The sequence below is a fragment of the Phyllopteryx taeniolatus genome, chromosome 6 (assembly GCF_024500385.1).
Source record: "Phyllopteryx taeniolatus isolate TA_2022b chromosome 6, UOR_Ptae_1.2, whole genome shotgun sequence".
Classification (NCBI taxonomy): Eukaryota; Metazoa; Chordata; class Actinopteri; order Syngnathiformes; family Syngnathidae; genus Phyllopteryx; species Phyllopteryx taeniolatus.
This window is the reverse complement of record NC_084507.1, coordinates 1,895,813-1,916,513: the sequence shown is the minus strand read 5'-3', so window position 1 is coordinate 1,916,513 and position 20,701 is coordinate 1,895,813. Positions and strand designations below refer to the sequence as shown.

Sequence of the window (20,701 nt, the reverse complement as noted above, 5' to 3'; positions counted from 1 at the left end):
CATGGAGGCAACAGTGCTGGGCCTCCTCTCCAGCAGTCTGATTGGTTGAGCGCAGCTGTCAGTTTGGGTGTGGGCGGGGTTGAGCCCACCCCGTCTGCCCTGGTCTAGTTCGAAGACAGCTGCTCACCGCGGCGGTGGAAAAGGGAAAACTGCACAATGCGAGAGCCGCAAAAAAATGGCTAAACCTCGGACCGGCAACTAATTCACTTTCCGAGTCCACTCCGAGAGAAATATGGCCTGAGGAACACCGTGGAAAATACGTGCGAAACTGTCAGCCGAAGCGGCGGACTCTGCTGCCGCTGCCTGGAAGTTTTCGTTGTTTTTCCGTCGGGGGTCCCCGACGGCGGCGGCGGTGGCGGCGGCTCTCTCCCCGGAGCGGTGTCCCGGTCCACCGAGCCCCATGCAAAACCTCACGGCCCCTGGCGGCTCCGGCAACTCCAATGTCACCTGCTCCTGCAACTGTACCGCTTCCCAGCCACAGGGAATGGAGATATGTGAGTACAGTATCAGACTTGTGTTTTCCGTGACCTTAAATCCGGCCCAGTGACGGAGTGTCTAATCCGTTTTATGTACACGTCCAAGTGTAGCAGCATTAGGACTACACGTGTAAGCGTTCGTCCCCCCAAAAGGGTCAAACATATGAGCTTCTCATTAATATTTATTTGATCATTTCATTTTCCGTGCGTCTGCACAGCACGGTAAAAACTTTCCAGAGGCTCAATGCGACTGCTGGTATTTATAATGCCATTTGATGTGGCTATATGACTTTCAAGTTTCAAGTGTGAAGTCGGTAAAAGCGTGACGGTATTTTTAGCTCATACAGTATAGCAGCCACTTACATTACCTCGACAAGCAGCTGGGCAGTCACCAGTCACAATAACCTATACTTTTTGTTTGCGTTATTGATTAGGTTAAATGTTTTAAAGCAAGAAACTTGACTGCTGTTTTGTCTTATGGCGGGCTGTTTCTATAAATTACTTTTTACATTTTTTTTATTTTTTATTATTATTGTTTTAGTCCCATTCACTTGTGTGCACAAAGTGTAAGGGATCCCCACAGAGGGTTAAATAGTTGGCAGTCAGCACTAACAGGAAACGCTGGAATTGTATGATATGTCTGTCTGCTGTCTGAGCAGTCCACAGAGAAACTGTCATTATCAGCTCTGCTCAAATGCTGCCTATTAGAGCCACTGCAGATGTTCCTCTTCATGGGGAAGAGCAGGCATACAGGCAAGGAGAAATACAGTCACAGCATGTAGTCAAAGACGAATAAAGAAGAAACGCACATAAGACGGAGGTTAATTCCCAACCGGGCGGTTAGGTGAGAACCATTACACAATTATATGTGTACATGCACTCCCCGTAGACCAACATGCAGATGTATAGAAACGCTCCAGACAGAAGGCCAGAGTTCCAGTGATGTGTAATTTCCATTGGGTCAGAGGCCAGGCTCGGGCAACGTGGGATGAATGTAAGACATTAGATTTAGATTTGGCAGCAGAGTGTGGCTGCAGTGACGCCACACTGCAACCAAGTAGTGTATGTTTGTCTGGCACACTGACTCACGGCTCACCTTGCAAAAGTCGTGCAGCATCATCGAGTTTATTGCTTGCCCAGGGGGAAAAAAAAGTCAGTGATGCACGTAGAGAGTAGTCCAGTTAGATCACTCCGGTCAACTTCCTGAAACTTTTAGACTGTTGCTTAATAACTGAAGTCTGTTGCTTTATGACAGCAGTGTGGGAGATTTCTTTCTTTCTTATTTGACTTTGAGAAATGTTTCCTTGATATGTTAACTGCATTTTGCGATCATTTCAACATGTCACTATTGAGAGGGACACCCTTCCATTGATTGTTGTTCAAAAGAGCTCCTGTTTGTCTGCTGCCTTGTCTAACAAAGTTTACAAGGCTGAACAATGTAGCCCATGCTCTGATGAATTCCTTGGTTGAGACAAGCTAAAGTCATTTTTGTTCTTTTTTTAAGCAGAAATGATGGTCTGTAGAGATAAAATTGGAGGCAAATTCCACATTATGACTATAGTCACCAAAATTATCATGGTTGTGAGCACATCACAATATTGCTAAAATAAATACAACATTTGTAAAACAGTTATAGATACATGCACTTTTTGTACATGCACATGTTAGAAATGTGTTAAAACAGCAATAACCAAAATTCATTTTCATACATGAAAATAGTTCGCTTTCTCTGGTCTAAATCAGTTCATGGTTTGTAAACAATGTCTCTGGCTCCCCCTGGTTCTTTTCATGTTCATGCAGTACGGATTCCAGGTAGGACTGGGCGATATGGCCTGAAATTAATATCATGGTATAAATTTAATCACGCCGGCACGGTGTTCGACTGGTTAGCACATCTGCCTCACAGTTCTGGGAACCGGGGTTCAAATCCCCGCCTGTGTGGAGTTTGCATGTTCTCCCTGTGCATGGGTGGGTTTTCTCCAGGCACTCCGGTTTCCTCCGACATCTCAAAAACATGCGTGGTAGGTTGATTGAGGACTCTAAATTGCCCGTAGGTGTGAATGTGAGTGCGAATGGTTGTTTGTTTCTATATCCCCTGCGATTGGCTGGCGACCGGTTCAAGGTGTACCCCGCCTCCCTCGCGAAGATAGCTGGGATAGGCTCCAGCAGCCCGCGACCCTAGTGAGGATAAGCGGTAAAGAAAACGGATGGATGGATGGATGGAAATTTAATCACTTCATGGTAACAGTATATATGTTCATATAAACTTTAGTGTAAAAATTATAATGTAAAGTATTAATGAATGGGCGGCACGGTGGCCGACTGGTTAGAGCGTCAGCCTCACAGTTCTGAGGTGCGGGGTTCAATCCCCGTCCCTGCCTGTGTGGAGTTTGCATGTTCTCCCCGTGCCTGCCTGGGTTTTCTCCGGGCACTCCGGTTTCCTCCCACATCCCAAAAACATGCATTAATTGGAGACTCTAAATTGCCCGTAGGCATGACTGTGAGTGCGAATGGGTGTTTGTTTCTATGTGCCCTGCGATTGGCTGGCAACCAGTTCAGGGTGTACCCCGCCTCCTGCCCGATGACAGCTGGGATAGGCTCCAGCACGCCCGCGACCCTAGTGAGGAGAAGCGGCTCAGAAAATGGATGGATGGAAGTATTAATGAATGGGTTTTATAGTCCCTTAGCTAAGATTAAGTGATTAAATGTTTTTAAGTCCAGGTTAAAAACCCTTCTTTTTTCACATGCTTTTTAGAGCATTTCCACTTTTAAAGGATATTTTTTGCACTGTACGCTGTTTTAATTGTACTCTTATTTTTTTCTCTTGGTTTTAAATCTTTCTAAGCTGTTTTTTTACTTTGTTTTTAAATGATTTTAATCATTGATTTGACAAGATAAAGTCCAGTGTTCGTAAAAGACGGGATGTGGTGGTATCGGAATACAGGCTATTGCAGTAGTCTGACATAGTGGAATTGTGAAAGACCAAATTTGTCTTGTAGTCTGATCCACGCATTACGTATTGTCTGTCTGAGGCACCGCAAAAAAGCCCCACACCGCCAATTTTTTTTTCACCGACAAGATTGAAATAAAACTTGATTGGCCCTCAGATAGTTACAGTACTACATCACAAGAAACGTGACAAGGCCAAAAATAAACTAGCTTTTGGATCGGTACACGACGGCGACGTGGAGTAAATGTCTTTTGCGGAGCCAATCAATGACGTCATTGATCGGATCGGCGAATTATGACATTAAAGCCGATCAGCCGATCAACATAAAATGTAATTATCGGCCGATACCGATCAAGCCGATCGATAAAGTCTAGTCGGTGTAAAGTCTTAAAAAAACAATAACAAAGACGTAATTTTGAGAACAGACACAAGTAACATTGCTGTTCTTCGAAATACCTAATATACTAAGACACAGTTTTGACCAAGTTATACTATAATGTCAAAAGTGTATAATTTATATAGGCTCCTTGTTCTGGCTGACGTATGTGGTAACATTTTGATTAATTTCCACTTTTAGAACTTGTGTGCTTACTATGTAGCACACTCTACTCTTTCACTCTAGAGATTAATTTACCTGCTGATTTTCTGTTCATAGTGGTTACTCGTGGCTGTAACACGGTTGGTTAGCATGGCTTCTTCGTCTTCTGTTCTTTCGTCTTGCTCAGTGTCGCAAAGTGTCATACCCAGTAACCAAATCTACTGTAGGTCTCCAAACTAGGATTCAAATGGAGGAAGGCATCAAACTAACATGTTTTGATAACTTAGATAACTAACTTGTCGGTAAAATGATTCCTTTCTTTTTATAGAAAGTAAATTGTTCGTTAGATTCAGCATTCAGTGTCCTGTTAGTTGGTGCAACACGATACCATAGACAAATCCTCTCAGCAAATACTCTACAGTAGTGATGTCATGATACCAAAATTTTGACTTGGATACTGTACCTGCATAAAGTGCCTCGATACCGGTACTGAAACGATACCAGGGCAAAAATCTAAAACATCAATACAAGCAGTGGAATGAAAACTGACCAAACAACTTCAAATACTTTTATCCATCTATCAATCCATTCTCAATACCGCTTGTCCTGTTCAGGGTGACGGGGTGCTGGAGCCTATCCCAGCTGACTTTGGGTGAAAGGCAGACGACACCCTGAACTGGTCGCCAGTCAGTTGCAGGGCACATATAGATACGGACAACCACTCTGACTTGCATTCACACTGTCACTATGTGGGAACTAAACTGACGCTGCCCGCACAGAAGTCAGGCGAATGCACCACTACACCATGAGTTACCAAATACTTATATATTTTTATTCATTTAAGAAAATTATGATAAACTTGAAAAATTATGTAGTAATGGAATTTTCCCATTCTTAACAGTCGTTTTTATTTGGACATACTTGGCAAATAAAGATGATTCTGATTCTGATTAAAAATAATTATAGACAATCCATATTCTTGTACAGCACAAAAATATTTTGTACTTTTTTTGTGGCCTAAAACGCTCAGTAAATTACAAAGTTATTGTAAAGAAATATAAAAATGTTTGAAAAGTTTTAAATTGTATCCAAACTTACCACGCTGGTGTTGTTTCATGTTGACACTGTTGACGTACTCATAGGCGAGTCAAGGTAGGTCGTTTTCATGTAGGACTAGGGAAAGGGGTAAAAAAAAAAATCGATTTACTCGGTCGGAAAAGTCGACTTCAAAAATAGATCAACACAGATCTCTCTGCCTCTGCGCCATTCAAGCCCCCTTCCATACAGATATATCCACTGTACCTCCATTATACTGTATTCAAACTCCCTTCACAGTGTATTAGCACTCTCTATTGGTGGAAAGGTAGACCTGCAGGCACAAACATTAATCCATACATACATATGATGTAGTGGCACGGTGGTTGACTGGTTAGAGCGTCAGCCTCACAGTTCTGAGGACCCGGGTTCAATTCCGCCTGTGTGGAGTTTGCATGTTCTCCCCGTGCCTGCGTGGGTTTTCTCCGGGTACTCCGGTTTCCTCCCACATCCCAAAAACATGCATGAATTGGAGACTCTAAATTGCCCGTAGGCATGACTGTGAGTGCGAATGGTTGTTTTTTCCTGTGTCCTGCGATTGGCTGGCAACCAGTTCAGGGTGTACCCCGCCTCCTGCCCGATGACAGCTGGGATAGGCTACAGCACGCCCGCGACACTAGTGAGGAGAAGCGGCTCAGAAAATGGATGGATGGATACATATGATGTTGGAATTAGGATATAGCATTTTGCCTTGAGTCTCCTGGTTGATACTGTCCATGACTGGGATTTGAACTACAATTTTCTGGGTCCCAACTCGGTTGTGTTACCGCTGAGCCATTTTAACATCAAGTGGACACAATTGCAGGGTAAATTGGAAATAGAAACTAATTTGTGTTAAATAACATCAACCTCAACAGCATCGGCCGCCCGAGATACTTTGTGGGCTGCACAGTGATTAATGTATTTTTTTGATAGTGGGCCGTCAGCTCACTCATATCTGGTGCATTCTTAGCGCACATGCGATGCTGACAGACTGAGGCTTCGACCAAGGCCTCATGGATCTTTTTTTTTAATCCCTTCAGGCGTCCCTGCTGGGGAAGCGTGGGGGTGACTTTGGTGGTGGTGGGGTTGTTGTATACATCCGATTACCCGATTATTCGTTAAAAAAGAAAAATAAACTTTTTTGGGTGGGGTGGGGTTATAACTCGATTATTCGATTAAATATCTGTGGGATAATCGATTTTAAAAAGAATCAATAGTGACAGCCCTATTTTCATGAGCCGCGAGGAATTAGTGTGCTTCCAATTTCCAAATCTGTTGCCATTGACCAGTGATTTCCAAACTTTATGGAACCAAGGCACATATTTTACAATTGAAAAATCTCGCGGCACGCCAACAAACACAAATGTCACAACAAGTGGATACATTAATTACTGTATGTACTTCCTGCCATCTAATAGAAGACCATTCATTTGTTCTGTCTGTCACTATTCCTCACTGGCATAAATAGATGAACAAAGATACATTATTTATTGTCAATATATTTTTTTGAGAAATAAAGTAAAATTTGATAATTTCCCACAGCACACCTGAAAAGTGCTCATGGCACACTAAAAAAAAAAAAAAACAGTGGCCAATTCTAGGACTAACAAGACTTTGTCAGTCAGTTTAAGTGACAACGGGAAACTATTTTTGGACACACACTGTCCAGATGGTCCATTACTTCTGATATCCTAAATCGGGGTCCATTAAAACAAGGTTCCTTTTTACCTGCTTTGCCACTGGAAAAGCGCAGACAGCGAGTAGAGCCAGGTTGAGATCAAACAGATACTGTATTGTAATAAAGCTCACCAGTTGTCAAATATAGGCTTTACAAAACAATTTTAACAAATGAGATTTTCAACATTTTTGTGTAAGTCACAGCAATTATTTTATGTTGTATTAAGCATCAGCTAATAAATAATCTGTAACAAGACTAAACCAGCCCCAACAATCAGGAGAATTGTTTTGTTGCACTGGCAACTCTCAGGAAAGAGAAACTAGTAAAGTAAACAAATGTGCAGCTGAAACTTTGATATTTTACATTTCAATTGTTAAACAAATGTTTATTCCAGTGTTGTAGCTCTAATTGTATATGCAGCTCCTATGAGAAAGACTGAAGAAACCTGTGGAATATATTTATAGTATTTTATAATGCGCTGCAGCCTCCTTGAATTTACATCTTTAGACAAAGCTATCTATATACATGCTCTCTTGGCTAAGGAAGGGGTCACTGTGTCAGCATGTGGAGTGGCTGAATGTGTCTCTGTGTATGTAACAGCCTGCAGTCAGGGTCAGCCAGGTGGATGTAAATGGTCTGATCTGTAATCCTGTGTATGAGTGGTTTTAGTGTGTAGGTGGCTGCAGGGTCATCGTTCAAGTGCCTCAGGCTACCACAGGCATAGAACGACTTGTTGATGCTTACGCAAACACGTACAAAGAAACACACAAAGGCATATGCACTCAAAGTTACACCTGGTCCACTTACACACTTGCACATACAGACAGGGATTGTAGTTACAGTCAATATTTACTTGGCTTTACACAATCAGGATTTTTGGGGCCGATCACCGAGTTAAAAAAAACGATAACCAATCACTGATCCGATCACAAGATGGAGCAATGTGTCTATTTAAATGACTTGTTAATTTACTGTATATACTTGTGTACTGTATACTGAGTACATTCAAAAGTATTCTCTATTCTCATCAGTCAGGTCAAACCAACATTACAATATGACAGAAATAATGGGTGCTAACTTACTGTAATTAAATTACTTTATTGTAATTAAATTCACACAGCCCAAAACTTTAGAGCAGGGGTGTCAAACTCATTTTTGTCACAGGCCACATCGTAGTTATGACTTCCCTCGGAGGGCCGCTATGACTGTGAACCCATATAAATGAAAGATTACTACATATGTTCTAATTACATACATTATACACAACACATTGATGAATAACCAGTTTTAAAATCAGAAGTCTAGAAAACATGTTTTTCAATTATTACATTTCTTTTTAAAGGGGGATTGGTAACAAAAAAATGCTTGCAAATATCCATCCATCCATCCATTTTCTGAGCCGCTTCTCCTCACTAGGGTCGCGGGCGTGCTGGAGCCTATCCCAGCTGTCATCGGGCAGGAGGCGGGGTACACCCTGAACTGGTTGCCAGCCAATCGCAGGCTTGCAAGTATCTCAATGGTATTACACCAGAACACAATGAGCACTTTGGATTTGCTTTTGCGGGCCACATAAAATGATGTGGCGGGCCGGATCTGGCCCCCGGGCCACCAGTTTGACACCTGTGCTTTAGAGCATGATTCGACAGAACGCTGGCATGTTTACATACAACCGTTAGTGCTAGCACTAGCTTGCTAGGCTACATAATATTTTGTTGCCTGCTTGCGAGCCGTATCGTAGTCAAAGTATGTGAACATACCTTAAGCAATCGCTGAATTAAAGTCCTGTCCCGAGCACCGGTGACCACCACCACACGTTTTCCCCCATTTTGTTCTTATAATGCACACGGCGCGATCCATTGTTGTTGTCGTCGCCATGGTAACGAGTGTATCCGGTCGCGTTGGAGTTGACAAGATAAAGCCCAGTGATCGTAAAAGACGGGATGCGGTGGTATCGGAATACAAGATTTTATTGCAATAGTCTGACATCGATCGTGCAATCCTGAAGGACCAAATATGCCTTGTCGTCTGATCCACACATTCCGTGTTGTCTGTCCCACAACGTTTTTGTTTTTGTTTTTTTTAAATAACTTTATTGGTTGTCAGGTATTTACAGTACTACGTCAAAAGACATGCGACAAGGCTACAAATAAACTAGCTTTTGGATTAAAATATATTGTACACGATGGCGACGCGGAGTAAATGTCTTTTGCGGAGCCGATCAATGACGTCATTGATCTAATCAGCGAATTATGACATTAAAGCCGATAAGCCGATCAGCAGAAAATGAAAATATTTGGCCGACACCCATCAAGCCAATCAGATCGGTGTAAAGGCTAATATTTACCCTTCCCTCTATAGCCAGACACCAAGTTCACGATGATATATATATTTTTTTCCCCAATGTTTTTTCCCCCCCAATCCATTAGTTTTTTGTTGATGTGATGTCAATTTTAAACTGGGTTATTGTTTTTAGTCAGATGTTTTCGTTACTACATTTGACTGATGTGTCATACAAATAAACTTAGACTTCTAAGTTTGAGGAAAGAGTCAGACACTGGGTAAATGGGTGAAATGTAAAAAAAAACACAGCTCCATCAAAAATTATTAAAAATAATTTATATATACCCCTTTGAGAGCTCCCAATTAACTTCACAGGGAATTTCAGAATTGAACATCATTTATTCTGACACCTATGCAGAGTTTATAACAGTGAACACAACTCAACTTGTAAGATGTTAAGAAAGACCTCCTTGTTAAAACCTAGGAGCTGGGGGGCTTCACAGACCCTCTGTTTTAAGTTGACCTGCAGTAGTAACATGCTGGCTGAAGAAACTCAAGGTTTACAACTTTCTATTTGCAAGAATCATCAAGGGCTTGCCAGTCTGCACAATGAAGGATTTTTCTGTCATTGGAAGGTGCTGTTTACATCGGATCTGTGCAGACTAATCAATGTTGACAGATTTACGATATAATGTACAAAGAAAAACCTAGTCATCCAGCAACATAGCTTGCAGAACAACCTTGATCAGTAAAATGTACAGTAAGACATCTTCAGAAGAAAAATAATATGCATAGACGAATGCTGTTTAAAGGCAGTCAGTCTTTATTTCTTTTTGGTTTATGCATCATTTGTTTTTAGAATATTCATCCCTCATCATTTAAATGTTACAGTACATAGTTTGAGCGAAGATGCCCACACAGTCTTGCAGCTTGAGGGCGGGCCTTATATAAATGATTTATCTAAAAAACAATAAAAAAAAAATATATATATATTTGTATTTTTCAATTCAGTCACCTTTGGCAGGCTTTTTAAAAAGACTTCTGTGGTGTGTCAAATTTACAAGACATTTGTTTGCCTTCTTTAGTGGGTTAATGACTTTATACCTCTGTGCCAAATGTTTATTTGTTTAAGTGCATTTTTTTGTGAACAGCCTTTTTTGTGAACAGAGCCCAAGTCTGTTTTATATATTTTTATTTATCTAAGATATTTTATTAATTGTTCTACATTTCAACGTCAATGTTCAATATTCTTTCAAATTGAAAGTTAATAGTTTTTTTAAAAAGGATGTACTTGAATTTTAGTATTATGCTCTATTATAATTATTTCGGTGGCAAAAAAACATCAACAATACTATCGTTCATCATGATAGTGTTGGGAAAAATATATTGTCGCAAAAAATTTGCTATCGTGACAGGCCTTCTTACTGGTTTGCTCCGTAAGATGTCAGAAAATAGGCAAAAATGGTGATAGTGTTTTTCCAAAGTAAAATATGTTTGCAAATGTCTTTTGGTGAAACACAAAGATAATCAGTCTGCCTTATTATTATAATAAATATAATTATTAGTATTTACTGCTTTATTATTATAATATATATATATATTTTATATTTACTGTTGAGAGGTTTAAATTCAGAGGATTTGGAAATTTTAAGTAAACAAGGTCTCTAAATGATTAATCGATGATCAAAAATCATTATCGATTAATTTGCTAATCAATTAGTTGTCGATTCAGCAATTAAACGTTGCTACATTGCATACATTTTATGCCTGATATGAAGTATTGCCTTAATCGTAAATGACTACTGACTTGTAAGAAGTAGTATTTGGGAGTGGGGACAGTGCTTCAGCAACATATGTATAGTTAATGGTGTGAGCGTGTTATTGGTATCGTGACCAAATTTTAAAAAAAGTCACTTGTTGGATTTTGTGATTGGACCCTACTTAATACACTCTAAGGCCTTCAATAGTGCTAGAGCACTCTGCATCTTTTTGCACAATTGTCAAAAAAAAAAAAAATAATTGTACCGGGTTTACCAGATAACGACCAACCCTTTATTGCTCAGTAACTGTTTTTCTCAATGTCTTTATTTCTCAAAAGGGTTCTCTGTCAATTGACTGTCTGTTGTCGTACTAAAGCAGCTCCAACGTCCGGAGACAAATTCCTTGTGTGTTTTTTGGACATACTTGGCAAATAAAGATGATTCTGACTCTGAATAGCCAAGTTTCCAGTTGTCCTTCAGAGTTCCCCCAAGTCATTGATTTGGATCACAAAGGCAGCAAGGCCAACCACTCCTATCTTTTGATAAGCTCTTTCAATAAACTGGATCTATACCTAATAATCTAAGATGCAATTGTTTTATAATGTATTATATAGTTTATTTTATAGCCGGTAAATAATAATGAAAACCACCCAACCATCCATTTTCTATGCTGCTTTTCTTACACACTGGACTGGTCGCCAGCCATTTGCAGGGCGTAAAGAAAACCATTTTAAGCAAATGAATTGGTACCCCAAACTGCATGTTAATGAATTTAATTTTTTTTAAAAATACAACACATTTGTTACATCTTTGTTTTCTGGGACTGTGTATTTGTGTAAAAATGTATATAAAATGATTTTGTCAGGGTGACTAGCCTCTCTCCTGTGCCCATTGTTTTTGATACATGGAATTAGAAAAAGTTAATACAGTAGTGTGTGTGGGGTGGGGATGTGTGTGTCTTTACTCTTACTTGAATAAGATCACTCTTTTCTGTGACTGTGTGTAAAAAGAATGAGAAGAATGTAGGCTTTTAAACCAAAGTGGACCATTATTGCCAGAGACATTGAATGCAGATTGTCTCTGCGCAATTGTTAAATTTGAACAGAGTAATATAAAGTGAAAATTTTGTGTCCTTCCTGTCCTGGCATCAGTAGCACCCAGCCACTCTGGCTGCTGAGATTCCCTTTGTGTCTCGATTCTGCACCCCCATCCAGCACGCACACACACACACACACACACACACACACACACACACACACACACACACACACACACACACACACACACACACACACACACACACACACATACACAAACACACCTCTTTCCTTGGTTCACAAAATGCCCTTGGGACCAGGGCAGATTTTGTAGTCTTAGTGTGTTTGAGACAGGCCATCCGTCAAGTGTGTGTTAGGGTGGGCAGGCAGTGGATGAGATCAGGGAGTTTCCTCACATCTATTTACACACAGTTTGACTATCTGAGATGCTAAAGAGTTCAGGCGAATGAATCAGTTTGCTGTGCATCTCATGATTACAGGTCTGTGGACACAACGCCAAAGTGCTGCACTCCAGACGCATATTGGCAGACAGTAAACGAGCACAGTGTTTTTTGTTTTTTTGTCCTCCACTCACGCCAGGATTCAGCTAAATTTAATGGTGAGCATAGTTATTACCCTTTGTGATCCCTCTGTCACTGCATTGGCACCTAAAAAATATGCACAAAAAAATCTAACAAATACGCTGGTTTTGTACAACCCCAATTCCAATGAAGTTGGGACATTGTGGTAAACATAAATAAAAACAGAATACAATCATTTGCAAATCATGTTCAACCTATATTTAATTGAATACACTACAAAGACAAGATATTTAATGTTCAAACTGATAAACTTTATTGTTTTTAGCAAGTAATCATTAACTTAGAATTTGATGGCTGCAACACGTTCCAAAAAAGCTGGGACAGGTGGCAAAAAAGATTGAGAAAGTTTAGGAATGCTCATCAAACACCTGTTTGGAACATCCCACAGGTGAACAGGCTAATTGGGAACAGGTGGGTTCCATGATTGGGTATAAAAGGAGCTTCCCTGAATTGCTCAGTCATTCACAAGCAAAGATGGGGCGAGGTTCACCTCTTTGTGAACAAGTGCGTGTGAAAATAGTCGAACAGTTTAAGGACAATGTTCCTCAACTTACAATTGCAAGGGATTTAGGGATTTCATCATCTGCGGTCAATATTATCATCAAAAGGTTCAGAGAATCTGGAGAAATCAGAAGGCCAAAAACCAACATTGAATGCCCGTGACCTTCGATCCCTCAAGCGGCACTGCATCAAAAACCGGCATCAATGTGTAAAGGATATCACCGCATGGGCTCGGGGACCTTCAGAAAACCAATGTCAGTAAATACAGTTCGGCGCTACATCCGGAAGTGCAACTTGAAACTCTACTATGCAAAGCAAAAGCCATTTATCAACAACACCCAGCAACGCCGCCAGCTTCTCTGGGCCCGAGCTCATCTAAGATGGACTGATGCAAAGTGGAAAAGTGTTCTGTGGTCTGACGAGTCCACATTGTTTTTGGAAATTGTGGACGTTGTGCCCTCCGGGCCAAAGAGGAAAAGAACCATCTGGACTGTTATGGACGCAAAGTTCAAAAGCCAGCATCTGTGATGGTATGAGGCTGTGTTAGTGCCAATGGCATGGGTAACTTACACATCTGTGAAGGCACCATTAATGCTGAAAGGTACATACAGGTTTTGGAGAAACATATGCTGCCATCCAAGCAACGTCTTTTTCATGGACGCCCCTGCTTATTTCAGCAAGACAATGCCAAACCACATTCTGCATGTGTTACAACAGCGTGGCTTCGTAGTAAAAGAGTGTGGGTACTAGACTGGCCTGCCTGCTGTCCAGACCTGTCTCCCATTGAAAATGTGTGGCGCATTATGAAGCGTAAAATACAACAACGGAGACTGTTGGAACAGCTGAAGCTGTACATCAAGCAAGATTTGGAAATAATTCCACCTACAAAGCTTCAACAATTAGTGTCCTCAGTTCCCAAACGTTTATTGAATGTTGTTAAAAGAAAAGGTGATGTATCACAGTGGTAAACATGACCTTGTCCCAGCTTTTTTGGAACAGGTGTTTGATGAGCATTCCTAAATGCTTTTTTTGCCACCTGTCCCAGCTTTTTTGGAATGTGTTGCAGCCATAAAATTCTAAGTTAATGATTATTTGCTAAAAACAATAAAGTTTATCAGTTTGAACATTGAATATCTTTGTAGTGTATTGAAATAAATATAGGTTGAACATGATTTACAAATCATTGTATTCTGTTTTTATTTATGTTTAACACAACATCACAACTTCATTGGAATTGGGGTTGTAACTTGGGGTGGTCCATTTCGGCGGCACGGTGGACGACTGGTTAGCATGTCCGCCGACTGGTTACCACGTCTGCCTCACAGTTCTGAGGTTCAAATCCTGCCTCGCCTGTGTGGAGTTTGCATGTTCTCGCCGTGTCTGCATGGGTTTTCTCCGGCTACTCCAGTTTTCTCCCAGATCCCAAAAACATGCATAGTAGGTTAATTGAAGACTCTAAATTGCCCGTAGGTGTGAATCTGAGTGTGAATGGTTGTTTATATGTGCCCTGCGATTGGGTGGCGACCAGTTCAGGGTGTACGCCGCCTCTCGCCAAAAGATTGCTGGAATAGGCTCTAGCATGCTCATAACCCAAGTGAGGAAAAGTGGTGTAGAAAATGGATGGATTGATGGGTGGTCCATTTCGTTATACAATATATTCAGAGAAAATTACATGAACTGTACAGTAGATTTCAGACATGTATCACGGGCATGTCGGGATTTTAGGGTCTGCTTTAAATTTTGAAGTTTAATTTGTTCAGGCATAGCACTGTTGAAAAGGATCATTGCAGGGATTTAATCAGGGAGTTAGATGCTCTTACACATGGTATACATCTTCAAGCAGCTCTCTTCTCTTTAAGGCCTTGACAGCCATACGATACTCTGAAAATACAGGACAGTATCTTCATTTGCTATTTTTCATGGTATTAATCTTCTAGCATTTGTATTTCCGCTGCATCAAAATCATTGCTGCATTTGTATCTTTTCACACATTCACAACTGCAAATTTTTTATCTTGTTTTATTTGATCTTATTTTCTTATTCTCTTTATTTTTCATAAATCTAGAGACTTATTGGGCTAATCTGGGACCTTGGCTATCAAATTTCATGCCATATCATGTGTACATGTGTGTTGGTAATTAAAGTCCTTGAATCCTTGAATCAGGTATTCATACTCTCCCTACTTGACATCCAATTATGGGCCAGTGCGCACTTGCGACCAAGTTTTATGTTTCGGGCTGCAGCGAGGACTCAAATATTTTGAGTATTTAGAGTACGAAAAATGCTCAAGGATTTTTTTTCTGCCGATTTAACTCATACATTGCCATCCATCCCAGTTTGATGATGTCGCTTTATACCAGTGATTTCCAACCTTTATGTAGCCAAAGCACACATTTTACAATTGAAAAATCTCACAGCACACCAACAAAAAAATAAGTTTCACGCTTTATTTATTTTTTATTTTGAAATTGTCTCACTCAAAATATGTCTAAACAATAAATATAGTTTGCTGCTCAATGTGAATTTAAGAAGTAAAGCAGCTGATTATCTAAAAAAAAAAAGAAAAACAATTGGTCGTTCATTTTAGAATGGAATGACTTATTTTTTCCTTTGTATTCGTAATTTCTCCCTAACCAAGAAAAAATATAATTGATCCGATATTCGATTAAGATTTTAGGAGGATACTCGAAAACTAAAATATTCGATAGCTACAGCCCTAATTATGTTGTGTTTTGGCTACTCTGGTACGCGTCTTTCTTTTTTTTTTATATTCACATTGCTCCTGCTAAATCTTCCTCAAACAAATCCCTAAAAATTATTGTTTCATTTTACGTTAACATTTATATATTTGTAAATTATCATGGCTTGGGCGCAATTAGCATATATCAAATAAGCGTTTAATTCATATTGACAAATAATATTCTTCTGCTTCGGTCTTCGAGAGGCTGCATAGCTGGAGCCACTTAACAGTCCAAATTTATGCTCTCCCAAAGGTTGCTGTTTACTTGTGTCAGAAGACACCGATCATGTTTGAATGAGTCAACAAGCTCCCCCTGTGACAATAAATGGCGCTTGTTGCTGTTTTGTAATTGCCTGAATATAAATGCTGTATGTGCAGTGATTGACTGAAGATTGCATGCTGCTTAGCATCACGAAGCTGTCTCCCTCTGGAGCATCACATTAGTTTGACTGCAATCCATGATGGAAGACAGAAGGCACCATGGATTGTTTTACAGATAAGCCATTGTGATTTTATTTTCATATCGGCAGCTCAGAAAGCAGTCCCTGCTGACTCCCGTATGCCCCAGTATGCTCTTTATGTTGTCTGCTGCCAGGACAATTCATAGTATCTTGTGACTGATGCCCTGGATTTTGGAATGCGTAACCCTCATTTGGAGTTATTTTGGCAAGGGAAACAGAAGTACTTTAGATATTACACCATGTCACTCAGTCACATTTTTGTAATCTGTTGTGTTGTCCAATGCCTCAAACTGTCACAAATTGTGGTATAAAGACTCCAGATCAAAGTAAGGCAACATTGGGTCATACACTATGTAAAAATTTAACAAGCCTCCCCCATTCTGAGCTTTTGAGGCATCTGCATATTTCCCAAAAATATTAAAATGCCCTAATATGAGACTGTTTGGTGAAGATGCATTGAGTGGTTGGTTCTGTGAACTTTGGGTATTTCATCAAGTCTGCAAGCCGAATAAGGTTCTTACCTTATCAGCAATTCAACACTCCTTCTGGTCTTCCTGGTCCTGTTGGCAGCCACCAGCTGACCCTAATCAGGCACAGAACTGCTCTATTGTCTGGGTGGGGAGAGGGGAGCACGCACTCACACACCGACAAAAACACAGACACTAACACATAAGCAGACGGCAAGGGGGGTTGGGGAGAGAGGATGTCTTGTCTGGCCCTGCCTCTTGACTCTCAACCCCCAACACTGCTCCTCTCCTGCCTTACCTACATGCAGGCTGCAGAACAAACTTTTTGTGTCAAACCTATGGAAAAACTGATTTCACCGTTTCAAAATTTTTAATTGGCTCCAATGGACGGATGGATGATGAGGTGGAAATGCTGTGAAACTATTGTAACTGTGCTCCACGACGTCATGTATTAAGTTAACAATATAATGCCCATATTCGACGTATCAACAAAGATGGTCACAAAGATATAGCTATACTCCAGAAGGACCCTCTACAAACTTGATTTGATGTAAACAAATCTGACCGTAGGTAAATATAGGCTCAAGTGCATCTCTGATTGACTAAAAATATACTTACTTAAACTCCACCCAAAAAGATCTCATTTCTGGTTGACCTGCTTTTAGGTTAACATTCCCTCAAGTGGCACCCCATTGGCCAAAACACTACTGTTATTATAGCTCCACTTCTGATTATGCGATCATTTCCAGACATGATATAGAGATTAAGAGTTCCAATCTACACCTGATTGATTTCTTAAATCCTGACTCACAAATATTAACTCACTGGCATCCCACGTTGGCTGGTAGGTCGGCATCCATACTTAAAGCTTAAAACCTTGAAGGATAAATATGTGGTGTTACTACTTGTCATGTCACTGATGGTGTAGTGGTACACTCGCCTGACTTTGGTGCGGGCAGCGTGGGTTCAGTTCCCACTCAGTGACGGTGTGAATGTGAGTGCGAATGGTTGTCTGTGTCTATATGTGCCCTGTGACTGACGGGCGACTGGTTCAGGGTGTAGTCCCCGTTTCGCCCGAAGTCAGCTGGGATAGGCCAATATACTCACTATTTCTCCTCTGGATGTGTCCAAACCATCGAAGTCTGCTCTCTCTAACTTTGTCTCCAAAACATCGAACCTTGGCTGTCCCTCTGATGAGCTAATTTCTAATTTTATCCAACCTGGTCACTCCGAGAGCGAACATCAACATCTTCATTTCTGCCACCTCCAGCTCTACTTCCTGTTGTCTCTTCAGTGCCACTGTCTTTAATCCGTACATCATGGCTGGCCTCACCACTGTTCTATAAACCTTGCCCTTCATCCTAGCAGACTCTTCTGTCACATAACACACCTGACACCTTCCTCCACCCGTTCCAACCTGCTTGGACCCGTTTCTTCACTTCCTGACCACACTCACCATTGCTCTGGACGGTTGACCCCAAGTATTTAAAGTCCTCCACCCTTGCTATCTCTTCTCCCTGTAGCCTCACTCTTCCCCCACCACCCCCCTCATTCATGCACATATATTCTGTCTTACTTCGGCTAATCTTCATTCCTCTTCTTTCCAGTGCATGCCTCCATCTTTCTAACTGTTCCTCCAGCTGCTCCCTGCTTTCACTGCAGATCACAATGTCACCTGCAAACATCATGGTCCACGGGGATTCCAGTCTAACCTCATCTGTCAGCCTATCCATCACCACTGCAAAAAGGAAGGGGCTCAGGGCTGATCCCTGATGCAGTCCCACGTCCACCTTAAATTTGTCTGTCCCACCTACAGCACACTGCTCTGCTGCCCTCGTACATGTCCTGTACTATTCTAACATACTTCTCTGCCACTCCAGACTTCCGCATGCCGTACCACAGTTCCTCTCTGGGTACTCGGTCATAGGCTTTCTCTAGATCTACAAAGACACAATGTAGCTCCTTCTGACCTTCTCTGTACTTTTCCATCAACAGCTTCAAGGCAAATAATGCATCTGTGGTACTCTTTCCAGGCATGAAACCATACTGTTGCTTGCAAATACTCACTTCTGTCCTGAGTCTAGCCTCCACGACTCTTTCCCATAACTTCATTGTGTGGCTCATCAACTTTATTCCTCTATAGTTACCACAGCTCTGCACATCAGCCTTGTTCTTAAAAATGGGCACGAGCAAACTTTTCCTCCATTCCTCAGGCATCTTCTCACGCGCTAGAATTCTATTGAACAAGCTGGTCAAAAACTCCACAGCCACCTCTCCTAGAGGCTTCCATACCTCCACAGGAATGTCATCAGGACCAACTGCCTTTCCATTTTTCATCCTCTTTAATCCCCTTCTAACTTCCCCCTTACTAATCATTGCCACTTCCTGGTCACAGTTCTCGCACTTAATGTGCAAAAAGCTTTCATTAATTAAAAAAAAAAAAAATCTATTTTGTCATCCTTTAGCGGCTATTTCCTGCTTGGAATTCCCCTGGAAGCTGATATGGCTGCTCGCTAGCACTGCTAATTATGATTAGGACTCCTGCTCTGAGCAGCATGATGATCCTGTTTGAATTATTAATATAGGTCATGCTCACAGCATTCGGCCTGGCCCAACCCTGTGATGTCCCATTACTATCAGAGTACACAGCCCTGCTTACTCCTGCTAACCCACAACCTGCCCCATCTGTCAAACAGATTAATCCAGTAGATCACCTAAACCAAGACTGTGCAGAGATGTTCTACTGCAAACCATCTAGGTTTACTGTATTCTATAACTGCTTTTAGCAGCCGTAGGTCACGGTATTATTATTATAATAATTATTATATTATTAACTTTTTTTATTTTTTTATTTTTTTTTTTTTTATTACTGTGTGTATGTGCGCATGTACAGCATGTATCTTTGTGGATGATTGGCGGGAGGCAATTTATTTTAACCATGTAAAGCACTTTGAGATGCATATCATTGTATGAAAAGTGCTCTATTAATAAAGTTTGATTGTTTGATTGCAGGCGGCACGGTGGCCGACTGGTTAGAGCGTCAGCCTCACAGTTCTGAGGACCCGGTTTCAATCCCCGGCCCCGCCTGTGTGGAGTTTGCATGTTCTCCCCGTGCCTGCGTGGGTTTTCTCCGGGCACTCCGGTTTCCTCGCCCATCCCAAAAACATGCATGAATTGGAGACTCTAAATTGCCCGTAGGTGTGAATGTTAGTGTGACTGGTTGTTTGTTTGTATGTGCCCTGTGATTGGCTGGGAACCAGTTCAGGGTGTACCCCGCCTCCTGCCCGATGACTGGGATGGGCTCCAGCACGCCCGCGACCCTAGTGAGGAGAAGCGGCTCAGAAAATGGATGGATGGATGTTTGATTGCATTTGTCTAGTTTTTTTCAAATCCCGAACCATCTTATATTTGAAAGACTACACCCTGAACTGGTCACCAGTCAGTCGCAGGGCACACATAGAGAAAGACAACAATACAGACTCACATTGACACTGAGCGAGAACTGAACCCATATGGCCTGCACTGAAGTCAGCTGAATGTACCACTACAACATCATGACTGTTTTCAGTCCATTTGAAAAGTAAATTCCCCCCCCAAATAAAAAAATACCCTGGATGCTATTCTGCATTACTGTGCTGTATGTATGTGCTGCCATGCCTATGTTAGGGCTGGGCAATTAATCGGAATTTAATTGTCATTTTGATTTTGGGTTCTCACTATCATTAAAAATATTATAATCAAAGAAAAACTATTAATATGCTGAACAGCGCGGTGTGTGTATGCAAGTTCTTGACTTGTAAAAACACTCTGAACATGGGTACTTGCAGCAAGCATGTGACGTATGTTCTGGCTTCCCTGAGAATGCTTTAAACCACAGGTGCCATACTCATGCCCCAGGGGCCAGATCTGGCCCGCCACATCATTTTATGTGGCCTGTGAAACCAAATCATGTGAGTCGACTTCACGTCTCTTGCTAAAATATCATAATTGCAGATTGTCTTCACTTTTAATAACGTTGAGATATTTCAAACATTTCTATGTTAACAATCCCCCTTTTAAAATAAGTTCAATAATAGTTGAAAAAATTGTTTTTATTGGCTTCTGATTTCACAATTAGTTATCCATCAATTTGTT

The 20,701-nt window shown here is 41.1% G+C and overlaps 1 protein-coding gene across 7 annotated transcripts in view; it reads left to right on the top strand.

The window, feature by feature from the left end:
• The window catches only part of LOC133479539 (low-density lipoprotein receptor class A domain-containing protein 4-like), a 263,673-nt gene that overhangs the window by 189,202 nt on the left and 53,770 nt on the right, over positions 1-20,701 (top strand). The window contains exon 1 of one of the 7 annotated variants that reach the window (XM_061776674.1): positions 96-494. The exons of the other annotated variants lie outside the window; for them this stretch is intronic. Coding sequence (XP_061632658.1) covers positions 401-494 — 94 coding nt within the window. The 5' untranslated portion in view covers positions 96-400. Of the gene's footprint in view, positions 1-95; positions 495-20,701 lie in introns of those variants that run through there. 7 annotated transcript variants of the gene reach the window in all.